Source organism: Pecten maximus, chromosome 14 (assembly GCF_902652985.1).
Source record: "Pecten maximus chromosome 14, xPecMax1.1, whole genome shotgun sequence".
In the NCBI taxonomy this organism is placed as follows: Eukaryota; Metazoa; Mollusca; class Bivalvia; order Pectinida; family Pectinidae; genus Pecten; species Pecten maximus.
Genome location: NC_047028.1, coordinates 878,602 through 895,508, shown reverse-complemented (window position 1 = coordinate 895,508; position 16,907 = coordinate 878,602). Strand labels below are relative to the sequence as shown.

The 16,907-nt window shown below is 38.5% G+C and overlaps 3 protein-coding genes across 3 annotated transcripts; 2 read left to right on the top strand and 1 right to left on the bottom strand.

Annotated features, from left to right (window-relative positions):
* The first annotated feature begins 2,638 nt into the window (after positions 1-2,638).
* LOC117342582 (putative nuclease HARBI1) lies at positions 2,639-5,225 on the top strand. The gene is made up of 4 exons (XM_033904777.1): positions 2,639-2,680; positions 2,956-3,410; positions 4,552-4,841; positions 5,108-5,225. The coding sequence occupies exons 1-3, from the start codon at positions 2,639-2,641 to the stop codon at positions 4,838-4,840; spliced, it is 786 nt and encodes a 261-aa protein (XP_033760668.1). The 3' UTR covers position 4,841; positions 5,108-5,225.
* Positions 5,018-7,368, bottom strand: LOC117341697. Its single transcript, XM_033903553.1, has 3 exons — positions 6,862-7,368; positions 5,771-5,930; positions 5,018-5,255 (listed from the first exon to the last, which is right to left on the bottom strand). Exons 1-3 carry the CDS (start codon positions 7,259-7,261, stop codon positions 5,030-5,032), a joined length of 786 nt encoding a protein of 261 aa, XP_033759444.1. The 5' UTR covers positions 7,262-7,368; the 3' UTR covers positions 5,018-5,029.
* Positions 7,369-7,867: 499 nt separating this feature from the next.
* On the top strand, positions 7,868-9,452 carry LOC117342581 (uncharacterized PPE family protein PPE62-like). The gene is made up of 2 exons (XM_033904776.1): positions 7,868-7,893; positions 8,720-9,452. The coding sequence occupies exons 1-2, from the start codon at positions 7,868-7,870 to the stop codon at positions 9,450-9,452; spliced, it is 759 nt and encodes a 252-aa protein (XP_033760667.1).
* The last annotated feature ends 7,455 nt before the right edge of the window (positions 9,453-16,907 follow it).

Sequence of the window (16,907 nt, the reverse complement as noted above, 5' to 3'; positions counted from 1 at the left end):
CTGTCTAACGATAAAGGTATAGAAAGAGAGGTAAACACGGCCATGAGGTTACTGTCTAACGATAAAGGTATAGATAGAGAGATAAACATGGCCATGAGGTTACTGTCTACGATAAACGTATAGAAAGAGAGGTAAATACAGTCATGAGGTTACTGTCTAACGATAAAGGTATAGAAAGAGAGATAAACACGGCCATGAGGTTACTGTATAACGATAAAGGTATAGAAAGAGGGATAAACACGGCCATGAGGTTACTGTATAACGATAAAGGTATAGAAAGAGAGATAAACACGGTCATGAGGTTACTGTCTAACGATAAAGGTATAGAAAGAGAGATAAACACGGCCATGAGGTTACCGTCTAATGATAAAAGTATAAAAGAGAGATAAACACGGCCATGAGGTTATTGTCTAACGATAAATGTATAGAAAGAGAGATAAACACGGCCATGAGGTTACTGTCTAACGAAAAAGGTATAGAAAGAGAGATAAACACGGCCATGATGTTACTGTCTAACGATAAAGGTATAAAAAGAGAGATAAACACGGCCATGAGGTTACTGTCTAACGAGAATGGTATAGATAGAGAGATAAACACGGCCATGAGGTTACTGTCTAGCGATAAAGGTATAGAAAGAGAGATAAACACGGCCATGAGGTTACTGTTTAAAGATAAAGGTATAGAAAGAGAGATAAACACGGCTATGAGGTTACTGTCTACCGATAATGGTATAGAAAGAGATATAAACACGGCCATGAGGTTACTGTATAACGATAAAGGTATAGAAAGAGAGATAAACACGGCCATGAGGTTACTGTCTAACGATAAACGTATAGAAAGAGATATAAACACGGCCATGAGGTTACTGTCTAACGATAAACGTATAGAAAGATAGGTAAACACAGTCATGAGGTTACTGTCTAATGATAAAGGTATAGATAGAGAGATAAACATGGCCATGAGGTTACTGTCTAACGATAAAGGTGTAGAAAGAGAGATAAACACGGCCATGGGGTTACTGTCTAACGATAAAGGTATAGAAATAGAGATTAACACAGCCATGAGGTTACTGTCTAACGATAAAGGTGTATAAAGAGAGATAAACACGGCCATGAGGTTACTGTCTAACGATAAAGGTCTAAAAGAGAGATAAACACGGCCATGAGGTTACTGTCTAACGATAAAGGTATAGAAATAGAGGTAAACACGGCTATGAGGTTACTGTATAGCGATAAAGGTATAGATAGAGAGATAAACATGGCCATGAGGTTACGGTCTAACGATAAAGGTATAAAAAGAGAGATAAACACAGTCATGAGGTTACTGTCTAACGATAAAGGTATAGATAGAGAGATAAACACGGCCATGAGGTTACTGTCTAACGATAAAAGTATAGAAAGAGAGATAAACACGGCCATGAAGTTACTGTCAAATGATAAAGGTATAGAAATAGAGCTAAACACGGCCATGAGGTTACTGTCTAACGAGGAGGGTATTGAATGAGAGATAAACACGGCCATGAGGTTACTGACTAACGATAAAGGTATGTAAAGAGAAATAAACACGGCCATGAGGTTACTGTCTAACGAGAATGGTATAGATAGACAGTTGAACATGACCATGACGCTACTGTCTAACATGAGTTTTAATAACGTCGGCCAATGACTTTGATGTAAGGAAAGGGATCATCAACCAGTAGAAAGAACGAAGCACAGTCGCCAATTAAAAGTCATAGATAACTATCATTGCTATCTTATACCGCCATCATTCTCTCCACACAAACAAAAGCATTTGTTTAGCGGTCTTAAAACGTGTACTCATACAGTCTCACACATTTAATCAACTTTTGTTTAAGGATTGTATCTCATTTTGACTGCGTATACGGCAGTTTGTTCGCAGTTGGCAACGAACATTTCCAATGGTTAGCGCTCCATAGGATACGGTCGTTACCAACTGCGGGCATACTACCGTATACGCAGTCAAAATGAGGTACAATCCTTATATGTACACCAAACAAATCCTGTACATACAGTAAGAAGAAGAAAAAATCAGGGTGTGTTGCGACGTTGGTAACTACTGCAGTCGTGGTTGCTAAGATAATATAGTCACAGTGAGACTTCTAGTATTGTTAACAAAATTAAAAGAAACAACTCAACATTTTTGTTTAAGACCTTTTTTGATTTTAATCAATTGATATATAATCACAATCCACAATTTCCGTCTCAGATTAAGTATGGATGTCTATCACAGCCATTTGTTGTTAGCTAACATCGTGGAGAAGTTAAATATGCACTCATTTCCGCAATATTCATTTTTTTGACAAAATACTCGCTTGACGCTAGCTTTTGTGCAGAGATCATCGGGTAACAGGAGAAAACGCTAAAATTGCGTTGATCAGTCTTTTCAAAATGGCGCCGTCAAGTTGACGTTCTGGACTCGTATGCATAAAAATTCTTAAATGGTTAAGCATATGCTTAAGTCAATAAATTCTGCTAATCATATTGATTTTTTTACTTAGCATATTGCTTATCTCGTTAAGTGGCTTGCATGATTTTTCTTAACGCTTGAGAATATTCTTAAGCTTAAACAACCCACTCACAGGTCTTAAATCGTTAAGCAAGATACTCACTTTTGCAAAATGGCTGCCGCAAATGGACAGAATAATGCACCTCAGCAGATTGCAAGAGCTTTAAGACGAGAAAGGCACTTCAGAGACAGGTTTGACCCCCTTCAAAATTTTGACGGTCTTGAACTTTATCAAAGATTTAGGTTTGATAGGGAAGGAATCATTTTCATTAGTGATATTCTAAAAGATTACATTGCCCCAACGACGGGAAGAAACCACAGTCTACCCCCACATTTGCAAGTCATGATCGCATTGCGATATTATGCTACTGGGAAAATGCAGCTATGTAGTGGCGATAATTTTAATGTTGACCAGTCCACTGTGTCTAGGGTGATCCAAAGAGTCACGAATGCATTGAATCAACAGGATGTTGTCAGGAGATTTGTAACATTTCCTCTGACTGCAGAGGCAATAAAAAACACCGAGCCGATTTTTACGCGGTTGCCCGGTTTCCAGGGGTTGTTGGAGCAATAGACGGTACACACATACGCATTTTGCGTCCAAGCATCAACGAACCAGAATTTGTGAATAGGAAGAACCTCCATTCAATAAATATTCAGATTGTGGTGGATGCAAATTATTGCATTCTAGATTTAGTTGCGAGATGGCCAGGGTCAGCACATGACGCAAGAATTCTCCGTGAAAGTGGCCTAGCAAGAATATTTGAGACAATAATGTTGCCGACAAGATGTCACTTACTTGGCGATAGCGGTTATCCGTGTAAGAACTGGATATTGACACCATACCTTAACCCACAACCTGGACAACAGACACGATACAACAGGTAAATGGTCCTTAAACAGTGTTTGATTTAGTCCAACCTTGTTACAAGTTTCTCTTTCAGTCGCGCGATTGTTGTCAGTTGTATTGGAGATTTTCTCAAAAGGGGACTAACTCTATTTGGTATAATGACAGGGGCTCAAAACGGGAAAATTTTATGTACATCGTGTTGTCATAGTCAAGCTCACATTCTCCGAATTTAAAAAAAGTAGATGATAATGATAAAAAATATGTAGAGTGTCTGTCCTAATCACCATATTTAAATTTACAATCGCATTATTTTCATCACCATTTTAAATTGCAATATGTGTACATGCTCATGGTACATGCACTTCACTGCAAAAGTTATTAATATATTAGGTTATATATTAGGTTAATTAATTTGATTGAAATGCATTTCATATTTCCAAATTCATATTTTGCAAATTTATTAAACGTATAAATTAATAGGCACACTTTTATATCAATATATCAAATAATATTGCTAAATAAACAAATTAATTCAATGATAAAATAAAAAATCAGTAAAACAAGAATAATTAATTAGCATGTAGAAATCTTGTTAAAAATATTTCATCTGAAAATAAAATGAAGAGAAAATAATTCAGTGGTATCTGTTTACATTGATACTGGTAGCTGAGATTCTTGGGTTGTTTTTGTACATATCACATATTTCTAATTATTTTATTTTCAGTTTTCAACTTTTGGAGGCAAATTTGAATTAGTTAATTCATGTATTTTAATTACAAGAAAAATAAACAGAATATATATTTTATATATATATTTTAAGCAAATTTTATATATATATATATTGTTATTGATAATATAAACTCATATGAGTTGAGATCATCACAGTATAGTGTAAGATGGTAATATGCATGTTATAATAAAATAAAGTTAATAATCATATATTTATTTGATAAAGTTACCTATTGCTATATTGTTTATGTGGGAGAAGACTGATACATGTATAGGCAAAGCCTGTTGTCAAATCCCTTTGTACTATAACATCTTGTATAATAAAATTTGTTGAAATGAAAATTGCTATATGTACATGTGTATGAAGTATATATATACCTGTTTATGTAATAGGCAATACTTAGGAATATTTATTTTCATTCTAATTCCTATTTTATTTCACTTAGTGCCCACAAAACAACTAGATGTATTGTCGAGAGAGCCATTGGGCAGTGGAAAAGGAGATTCCATGTCCTCCATGGAGAGGTCAGGTTGAGACCAGAAAGGGCTAGCAAGGTGATAACAGCCTGTGGAATTCTACACAACATTGCAAAACTGTTGAATATGCCACAGCATGATGATATTGAGGATGATGGGGATGATGATAATGATGAAGATGGTGATGCCAATAATATCCATGATAATCCAGCTGATGGAAGGGCCTACAGAACCCATATTGTATCAACTCACTTCTGATGTAAGTGCATGTATTTATTTTTCTATTGATTTTAATTCCTTATATTTAATATATTTTTAATTTGAATATTAGGTGAATACTTGATTTTTAATTAAAAAAGATAGTTCATATGACATTAAGAATACTATCAAAGCAATATCTAATACATTTTTAATTCATTTATTTCATTTGTTTGTTATTTTGACATATCAATATTCATTTTCAGTTATTTTCTTAATTTTCAAAGCTAGAAGCTGGTTTTGTAATTTTAAATTTTCAATTTCCAGTTCCAGTTTCTGCTTTTTGAGGCTGTCATAGGATGTTGTCAGAGATGGATATGTACAGGAGTCTGATGGCAAGGATGACAAGATGGATGAGGGCAGGATTTCAGTGGCCATGGTTACAGTGTTGGGGGGCTGTAGATTGTCTGAAGATCTGTAATAAAAATAAGACAATTTAAAACTGAGAGAGTTTACAATATTTCATTATGTGGACTGTTTTATGCATCATGCAGTTCCTCTAATCATATATTCATGGAAAATAAAATTTACAAAAATGAATGAATATTTCAGCACTGTTTTGGTAAATTAAATAATTGACATTTTTAATACATGCATGTACATTTTAAAATTTTGAATGTACTTAGTGAAAATTCATACAACATGAATTTTTTTTCTGACTGTCTTTCTGTAGGACAGAATTTGTGTACAAACACATTTTGAAGGATAAATAGAAATACATATAAGATGAAAATGTGATGTACAAGTACCATTGCAACATAGATTGTACTCTGTGTACATACATGCACACAACCTTCAACAGTTTAAAGGTACAATGTATGTATGTACATGTATGTATATACATGTATAGAATCTAGTATCATTTTTAATTGTGCACACTTTCTGGGGCACTTAAATCAATGATATAGGTTCATTGTTAATAAATAATACCTTGAAATAGCTGAACAGGCTTGATCAGTATTAAGTAACATCATCATTGAAGTGTCAACTGCCCCACTAATCCCACAAATGGACACATTGTCTAGGCCGATGACATTTCCTACAGCTTCGGCAATTGGGCTGATCTGAGGGGCAGAAGATGGACCACCACCTGAAATTGATACGTATTTTTAGACTGTTTAAAAAGATTACCCAAATCTCTTGTATTAACTAAATTGACATACAGCTATAATTCAATAATTAACAAAAAAAGAGATATGATATAGAGTATTTACTGTGTTTTTTATTTTTATTTTTAAACAGCATACATGTAGGATCATGCATGATCAGTCAATGGTGTATTTGGGGAAAAAAACAGACTTCATTGAGGAAGTAACATGTTTCAGTAAAAACGTGAATTTTAAACAATTCACACTTGTTATATATTTTCATTTTAATTTGCCAATCCTAATCAATATGGTCATGAAGTTTAAGTCTAACACTGCACTGAAAAAGTGTCTAAAGTTATGAATATTTCTATATATAAATATGGAAAACTTGATTTATTGTCCACCCGGTCATCGGCTACGAATTGGATACGAAGGCATGCCATTTGATTTGATCAACTTCTGAACAATTACATGTATATAAGATTGTGTTATCATAAATCATGTTATGTAGCGTAAATTCAGAATTTCGTGCAAAATATGGCATCTTACCCGTTTAGTTGTCGGAAACGTAGCATGAGCATACGTACTGAAATTAATTATTGCATACAAATCGAGTATTCCCCTTGAAAGGAACGACAACTCTTGGTAACAGTAGTTGCAACCGCCATCGATGCGGTGAGCAGTAACAACAAACGATGGAAAATATGACGATCTGTTGTGATTTACCACTCAAAGTAAGTAAATTGAATAATAGGAAACAAATGTTTGTTTTACATTATACAGTGTGTGCTCTGCAAAACCATTGTTCTATACGCCTATATACTGTTAGTCGTTGCATTTGGCAACAGCATGTTTGTAAGTTAAGTATATGAAGTAGGTTAAATGGTTTTCGGGACTAATTGGAATTCCGTCATCATGTTAGCGTGAACGTACCTGTCATCACAGCCTGTCTCCTGTGGTCAGACAGCTCTGTTTTACCCTTCATATGCAGATTGTGCCATTTTTTCTCAACTTCCTCCACCGAACGACTGACACATGACGAAGCGTTAATTTTGTCGGAGATTATTCGCCATGTCTCCCTCTTCCTCTGGGTAGTTACCCCGGCCCCAAACTTTGCCCGTAGCACACCCTTGTTCTCCTCCACAAGTTTAGTTAGATATAGGCACTCATCCGCGCTCCAGTTCGGCTTTCTCTTTTTGCTTGGTGTCTCTATGTCTGTAGCCATTTTCAATAACTTGACAAGCAGACGACAGGCACGTGTTTTTTCCACGTGCAAATGTTTGTAAACATAAAGTACGGGAATCGGGATGTCACGCCTTTGGCAACGAGCCATTTAAGAAGGTTGCAATATGCTTTACAAAAAACAACTAAGTATGGTGCTTAGAATTTTTATGCAACGGAATTAAAGCAACTTGCTTAATAAAGCAGATTGAAAATTTACTTAAGTATAAACTTAGAAAAATACGCTTCGTCATGTGTCAGTCGTTCGGTGGAGGAAGTTGAGAAAAAATGGCACAATCTGCATAAGAAGGGTAAAACAGAGCTGTCTGACCACAGGAGACAGGCTGTGATGACAGGTACGTTCAAGCTAACATGATGACGGAATTCCAATTAGTCCCGAAAACGATTTAACCTACTTCATATACTTAACTTACACATATGCTGTTGCCAAATGCAACGACTAACAGTATATAGGCGTATAGAACAATGGTTTTGCAGAGCACACACTGTACAATGTAAAACAAACATTTGTTTCCTATTATTCAATTTACTTACTTACTTTGAGTGGTAAATCACAACAGATCGTCATATTTTCCATCGTTTGTTGTTACTGCTCACCGCATCGATGGCGGTTGCAACTACTGTTACCAAGAGTTGTCGTTCCTTTCAAGGGGAATACTCGATTTGTATGCAATAATAAATTTCAGTACGTATGCTCATGCTACGTTTCCGACAACTAAATGGGTAAGATGCATATTTTGCACGAAATTCTGAATTAACGCTACATAACATGATTTATGATAACACAATCTTATATACATGTAATTGTTCAGAAGTTGATCAAATCAAATGGCATGCCTTCGTATCCAATTCGTAGCCGATGACCGGGTGGACAATAAATCAAGCTTTCCATATTTATATATAGAAATATTCATAACTTTAGACACTTTTTCAGTGCAGTGTTAGACTTAAACTTCATGACCATATTGATTAGGATTGGCAAATTAAAATGATAAATGTATAACAAGTGTGAATTGTTTGAAATTCACGTTTTTACTGAAACATGTTACTTCCTCAATGAAGTCTGTTTTTTCCCCCCAAATACACCATTGACTGATCATGCATGATCCTACATGTATGCTGTTTAAAAATTAAAAAAAAAAACCAGTAAATACTCTATATCATATCTCTTTTTTTGTTAAGTATTGCATTATAGCTGTATGTCAATTTAGTTAATACAAGAGATTTGGGTTATCTTTTTAAACAGTCTAAATTTTGGTAAATTTTAAAACAGATAATTATACTTTATAGCTCATCAACATACAAAATGGCGACGGCAATTTTTACGTTACGGGCCAACAACATGTTTTAAGAAAAAGGAAGAAAACGTTTGTTTCAAGGAAGATTCAAGAATGATTTAACATATTTAGTCATGCTGGATATCATTAAGTTTATATACACTTCCATCTTGTCATTCACATTGTTAATCTTTAAACAGATGTCATAACATCTAACCAATTAACATACTAAAAAGTCCAAATACCTACTTCCTGTGAATCCAATGGGGTAGTGATGTGGTCGGTAGTGATGTGGTCGGTAGTGGTGTGGTCGGTAGTGATGTGGTCGGTAGTGGTGTGGTCGGTAGTGATGTGGTCGGTAGTGGTGTGGTCGGTAGTGGTGTGGTGGGTAGTGGTGTGGTCGGTAGTGGTGTGGTCGGTAGTGGTGTGGTCGGTAGTGATGTGGTCGGTAGTGATGTGGTCGGTAGTGGTGTGGTCGGTAGTGGTGTGGTCGGTAGTGGTGTGGTCGGTAGTGGTGTGGTCGGTAGTGGTGTGGTCGGTAGTGATGTGGTCGGTAGTGATGTGGTGGTCGGTAGTGGTGTGGTCCGTAGTGGTGTGGTCGGTAGTGGTGTGGTCGGTAGTGGTGTGGTCGGTAGTTGTGTGGTGGGTAGTGGTGTGGTCGGTAGTGGTGTGGTCGGTAGTGGTGTGGTCGGTAGTGATGTGGTGGTCGGTAGTGATGTGGTCGGTAGTGGTGTGGTGGTCGGTAGTGGTGTGGTCGGTAGTGATGTGGTCGGTAGTGATGTGGTCGGTAGTGGTGTGGTCGGTAGTGATGTGGTCGGTAGTGGTGTGGTCGGTAGTGATGTGGTGGTCGGTAGTGGTGTGGTCGGTAGTGGTGTGGTCGGTAGTGATGTGGTCGGTAGTGGTGTGGTCGGTAGTGATGTGGTCGGTAGTGATGTGGTCGGTAGTGGTGTGGTCGGTAGTGGTGTGGTCGGTAGTGGTGTGGTCGGTTGTGATTGTGGTCGGTAGTGATGTGGTCGGTAGTGGTGTGGTCGGTAGTGGTGTGGTCGGTAGTGGTGTGGTCGGTAGTGATGTGGTCGGTAGTGGTGTGGTCGGTAGTGGTGTGGTCGGTAGTGATGTGGTCGGTAGTGATGTGGTGGTCGGTAGTGGTGTGGTCCGTAGTGGTGTGGTCGGTAGTGTTGTGGTCGGTAGTGGTGTGGTCGGTAGTTGTGTGGTGGGTAGTGGTGTGGTCGGTAGTGGTGTGGTCGGTAGTGGTATGGTCGGTAGTGATGTGGTGGTCGGTAGTGATGTGGTCGGTAGTGGTGTGGTGGTCGGTAGTGGTGTGGTCGGTAGTGATGTGGTCGGTAGTGATGTGGTCGGTACTGGTGTGGTCGGTAGTGATGTGGTCGGTAGTGGTGTGGTCGGTAGTGATGTGGTCGGAAATGATGTGGTCGGTAGTGGTGTGGTCGATAGTGGTGTGGTCGGTAGTGATGTGGTCGGTAGTGGTGTGGTCGGTAGTGATGTGGTCGGTAGTGATGTGGTCGATAGTGGTGTGGTCCGTAGTTATGTGGTCGATAGTGATGTAGTCGGTAGATATGTTGCATACGTTCGTTTCTGTCTTCTGTTAAGTTGTTCAACATACTCTCGGTTAAACCAGCAGATCATTTTGGACATGTGTATCCGACACTCCGTAAATCTCAACACGTACAATAAAGGATCGATGAAAGTACTCGACAAAAATATAATGTTCGTTATGTTACGAATTGCTCCAGTATGAAAGAGCCACCCAGGGTTCAAATAAATCGCAGTTCGGTAAATTCCCGTCGGTATGTAACACAGAATGAACACCAAAATCAACAGAAATAGTATAATGGTAGATCGATATAGCCTTGTCTGAGAAGTTTTCGAATTATTAAGGATTTTCATATTTCGTTCGTGTCTTTTGACGTTAAGATAAACACCTATGTAGGCTCCAATAATGGTAAGTCCACACACCACACTTACTGTCAGGACAACAATAAAACCATCGGACTGGTTCTCATTTAAACAGTCGGTGTTGAAGCTGATATTTCCCACACAACTTCCCACTGTGAGGCAAAGCGATGTCACCCACGTTACCGATATAACGACAAACGTCACCTGTTCGCTGACGTATTTCAGATACCAGTTTGCGAAGTAAAGACAGGTGTATCTGTCGACTGCAATGATAAACACTGAAAAAAACTTAGCAAATGTCATAAAACGAGCAAGTATCAGTTGGAGATAACAACCAGCAGTGGTGTTCTTTACTCCGAAGTTGTCAATTATTAGCACGAGTACTGGTATACATCCCAGGAAACCGTCCGACAGACTAATATTACGGATCATGAATTTGATTCTGTTGTCCATTTTTACACATTTTGATAAAGTGATGAGTGAAAGTGCATTAATTGTGAACGCGGAGCAGGATATCAGGATCGCAGCTAGTGACGCTATCTCAACAGAAGGTTCGGTATCGTCGGTGGCATTCATGCTGATATGAACAAGAAAATTTAACCGGAGATAATACCTTATATCACTGTACCAACTGGTCTAGTCTGTTAACCGGAGATAGTACCTTATATCACTGTACCAACTGGTCTAGTCTGTTAACCGGAGATAGTGCCTTATATCACTGTACCAACTGGTTTAGTCTGTTAACCGGAGATAGTGCCTTATATCACTGTACCAACTGGTCTAGTCTGTTAACCGGAGATAGTACCTTATATCACTGTACCAACTGGTCTAGTCTGTTAACCGGAGATAGTACCTTATATCACTGTACCAACTGGTCTAGTCTGTTAACCGGAGATAGTACCTTTTATCACTCTACCAACTGGTCTAGTCTGTTAACCGGAGATAGTACCTTATATCACTGTACCAACTGGTCTAGTCTGTTAACCGGAGATAGTACCTTATATCACTGTGACACTTTCGATAAGTATAATCCAGTTTCAGAATTAGTTTCCCATATCTCTGTGACACTTTCGATAAGTATAATCCAGTTTCAGAATTACAGAACATCAATGTCCACTAGCGTTATATCAACTTTGATGTGAAAGCAATCCTTTCTGTGTACTTTGAATATGTGTTACCACACATACGTCATGATGGTATTAATTATTTCTGTTGCGATGTTGTCTGAATCACGTACATAATAAGGTGTAGTCATTTAATTTCACACTACATTGTATTCAGTCTGGTTTGGTAATTAGCGATAGTGTGTTACCCCGACTGATTACCAGTCAATAATATCACTATCGGACTACCAATTAACGAGTATGTGAGCTGTTTACCGTATACTGTAACATTTGTATACACACCGAGGAGAGTGGGCTACGTCGCCTTGTGTTAACGAAAATAATGTTGCTCGTCCGAAAAAAGAGTTGAATAACATTGATAACGCAATGACCACATTGCCGATGTTTAAACTGCTAACTGAAAATAACGGTAATTACTTTAATCCATGAACAATGTTATTCCAACAAATAAACATGTGCTGTCGAAATTCATTCCAACTCAACCAATATGTTCAGCGACGCGACGTATGACATACAACATTCAAATTTTGAATGTTCATCGACTCAACATATGACATTCAGATTTTGAATGTTCAGCTGCTCGAGTCGCTGAACATTCAAAATCAAAATCTGAATGTCGTATGCCGTATGTTGAGCCACTGAACATTCAAAATCAAAATCTGAATGTCGTATGTCGTACAAGGCGTTTACTGTAGGCCCACGTGGGTTTTACGAGTTTAATCGAATGCCGTTTGGTCTTTCGAATGCGCCTGCAACTTATCAGAGATTGATGGAGGATTGTTTAGGAGATTTACATCTCAGAGTATGTTTGATTTACCTTGATGAGATTTGATTATTTTCTCCGATTCATACGAAGAGCACCTGGGACGAATAGAAATGGTCTTCAAACGTCTGAGGGAGTGCGGCTTAATGCTAAGCTGGAAAAAGTGCAAATTCTTTCAGCGCAAAGTGGTATATCTTGGCCATGTTGTTTCGGAAGAAGGCTGATCCTGAGAAGATAGTCAAAGTTCAGACTTGGCCCACCCCGAAGTCACCCAAAGATGTCCGATCATTCCTTGGTTTTGCGAGTTATTACCGCAAATTTGTGAAGGACTTTGCGAAGATTGCCAGGCCATTAAATGACTTACTGCCAGCCTGTGCAAAGAAGAAAGTGAAGCGAGCGTCGGTGGTAAAGCAACAATGGAGTTGGGGAGAAAAAGAAGAGAAAGCTTTTCAACACCTTAAGAATATTCTTTCTACACCACCAGTTTTAGCTTATGCTAGATACAACGAACCATTTGAGCTACATATTGACGCCTGTGGATATGGCCTCGGTGCTGTGTTGTATCAGCGTCAGGATGGAAAACTACGGCCTATCAGTTATGCCAGTAGAGGACTTAGCAAATCGGAACGTAACTATCCCGCACACAAACTGGAGTTTTTAGCTCTCAAATGGGCAATTACGGAAAAGTTTCAAGATTACTTGTACATGAATATGTTCACCGTGTTGACGGATGATAATCCTTTAACGTATGTTCTTACTTCGGCAAAACTGGACGTAACTGTTCATCGCTGGGTCTCAGCTTTAGCAGCATTCGACTTTGATATCTTATGCAGACCTGGGAAGCAGAATAAGGATGCAGATGCCTTGTCAAGACTACCACAGGAGAAGATCTCATTGAACAGCATCAAAGCAGTTTGTCAGTCGCTAGTTGACCCTGGCTATGTTAGTTGTTTATCCATGTCGGCCACAGCTGTGGATGTATTACTGGACCCAGAGAGTGGTAACTTGGATGGTATATCTAATAGACAATGGAGGAGAGAGCAATCTCAAGATTAAGTTCTGAAACCTTGGATGGATGCTGTTGTGGAACATAAGCGACCAAAACGCCAGAGCTTACCCATGACACGTGACCATACTATGTACTACCGCAACTTTGACAGCTTAAGGCTGAAGAGAGGTGTACTATATCGAGAAGCCATTATAGATGGGAAACCACGGGAGCAATTGGTGTTGCCAGCTCGGTATATCAAGGATGTATTACAAGGACTACATGATGACTTTGGCCATCCTGGCCGTGATAGAGTTTTTTCTCTGTGCAAGGATAGATTCTATTGGGCGAGCGTCACAACTGATTAGGATGATTGGATAAAGAATTGTCCAAGATGTCTTAGAGCGAAGACCCTAGCCAACATAAGAGCTCCACTAGTGAGTATCCACACGAGTCAACCGATGGAATTGCTGTGCCTTGACTATCTGTCGTTAGAACCATCCAAGGGAGGAATTTGTAACATATTGGTTATAACAGATCATTTTACCAAATACGCACAAGCCATCCCTACCAGAAATCAGACAGCAATGTCATGTCCAGTGTCGTCTCGTTTTGGGTTTTGGCGGTCAATTTGGTGTCTCTGTCTTGTATAGTTTTATCAGACGTAGAGCCGCCGAAGTGAAAGGATGTGAGTTTGAGTTGTTCCGTTAAAGGTTAGTTCTTTTAAACTCTAGAAGTCATATTTTATATTTTGTTATTTTGTTATTTGTTATTTTTGGTATTTATTGGACGCGGTCGATTTCGTTTTGGTGTTCATTATCTAATATATTATTAATTTAGGACATTATTATTTGTTCTAGCAGAATACCGACCGGCACTGGCCGAGAGTTTTCTCATGAAATATCTGACACCCCAAACCCATTGTTCGGGTACGCATGTACATGTATTATGTAAAATTTATAGATAAGTATCATCAATGGAATTATACTTACCATAGATATAATAGAGAATATTTTATTTGTGTAAATTATTCTATAAACTAAGTACATGCACGCCAAATGGCGGGAACAGTTAAATAATTAAAGTGTATAGGTTTCATCGTGTAACATGTCGATAATACCTATAACATGTCCATAATACATTGTACCTATAATGGTGATAATATATATATATACTGTTTTACTATTTGTATTGTAGGGTTATTTTATATGAATAATAAAAGCATGGAAATTTCAACTCGGCTTGGATGATTTTGTTCGAATTTACATGTTGAGAGGCTGGACATTCAAAATCTGAATGTCGTATATTTGTATATCGTATGTCGAGTCGCTGAACATTCAAAAGTTCCCTCGTTGGCTATTGAAAACAGAATATATGAATATTTTGAATGTTGAATGTCATATGTCGTATGTTGAGCTAACTTCACACAGCCGATTTCCTATCATCACCTACGAATCATCCAGGGTCAAAACAACTGAATGGTGAACCTAATATCACTAACGAGTCCTACAAGGATGAACAAATATAAATGATGTCCCTAACATCACTGGCGAATCCTAGCAGAACGGAACTGCTGTATAATGTCCATAAACATCATCGACGGGATCAAGAAGGACGGAACAACTGTATGATGTCCCTAACATCACTAACGAGTCATTGTAGGACGAAACAACTGCATGATGTCCCTAACATCACTGACGAGTCCTAGAGGGACGAACCAACTGCATGATGTCCCTAACATCACTGACGAGTCCTTGTAGGACGAACCAACTGTATGATGTCCCTAACATCACTAACGAGTCCTTGTAGGACAAAACAACTGTATGATGTCCCTAACATCACTAACGAGTCCTTGTAGGACAAAACAACTGTATGATGTCCCTAACATCACTAACGAGTCCTTGTAGGACAAAACAACTGCATGATGTCCCTAACATCACTAACGAGTCCTTGTAGGACGAACCAACTGCATGATGTCCCTAACATCACTGACGGGTCTAAGAAGAGCGTCATGTTCAGTGTAGTTTGGTTTGGCGTATTTCTTTATTTCTTTAAACAAGCTTTCTGATTGGTTATAGAAATGTGTTTAACCAATCAGAATGCTTGTTTAAATTTACCGCGGCTGACACAACATGGCTACTCGACCGGAAAATCTGCTATCGGTATGCATAAAAAGTCCCGGAGCCGTCGACAGGCTGCTCGTATACATCAAGTAAGTGAATGTTGTATTTGGTGATCTGATGAAACGTACCACTTGATTAACCCGTGGACTTCCTATTTAAAGCTATGTCCAATGGAGTCGAAGTGTGGTGACCACAATACGTCAACTAGTCCGAGTAAACAAAATCGAGATAATTTTGAAGTTTCACGTCCGATTTCGTGTACTAATATCGAGAAATCGACAACATGATATAGCTTATTTTAAAGATTTACCATTTCTCTTCAATTTAAGACCTACTTCGAATAAATCCACCGAATACAGTCAAAGCTACGGTACTTATAAATAAATGCATCAGATTTCAAGCCTGAGGGAGTTCAGAACCTTTCTCATTTATATGTACTCTTATATGTTATTATTTTATAAACGAGTCAGGCACCTGTGGTGTAAGGCAGACAACCGGAGTTCGCTAGAAAGAAGTGAAAAATAATGCCAAATGCGGTCGCTACTTATTAAACATGAATATTTATTATAATGAAAATAAATTTATTATATTTCAATACAATGACGTGAAATGTAATACAGAATGAATAATATTATAAACAAGCCTCAACGGTCACCTTATGTCTACATATATACAGTTTTATCTATCAGACACGACAAACAAACGTATTATATCTGTAACAGGCCTGGTTTTAATTGTAAATACTGTACATAGTTGTATGGTCTAGGGGAATTTCCCTTTATCTTAGTCGGTAGAGCGGCGAACCAGTAAGCCGAGGGTTGAGGGTTCGATCCCCGGTGGAGGCACACTACTCTCTTTCTGTTACATTGGCGCCGCAGACCACTCCAAGTGAAAGCAAGAGGCTTCCTTGGAGATAGAACCTGGGTCGGTATGTTCGAGGGCGAACACGTTTGAAGGAGGAAATAGTGTAGCAGGCCAGGTTTTAATTGTAAATACTGTACATAGTTGTATGGTCGCCTTCTAGCTTCTGACTAGGGGGAATTTCCCTTTAGCTCAGTCGGTAGAGCGGCGGACAAGTAAGCCGAACCAGTAAGCCGAGGGTTGCGAGTTCGATTCCGACTGGCTGCACACTACTATTCCTTGAACTTTTACATATCTAAAGTGTTAAAAACATAATAAACTGCCTCATCTAATGTCTAGTATGGATATTTGAGGTCGACAAACCACAGGCGTCTGGTTAGTACTGATAGAAAAAATAGACCCTACTCATACTATACATTATCAACAAGGTGTAACACTCGAAAAACGGAAGTTGGAGTAAGCTTCGATTCACGTTTAATTTAAGTTCAATCCGACTAAAATCTCAAATGCACGGAAACTTCAGTAACGTATATTGGTTTAGAAACCTTAAGTATCAATGCATGTTATTCTTTTTTCGTATGGCAATGATTTAACGATGAGAATCGACTGTGGAACGGAAGTAGTCTGTATATTTTAGAGCGGTATTGCAGGGGGCGATCTGATTGGTTGAGACTCTATAAACAATACTGT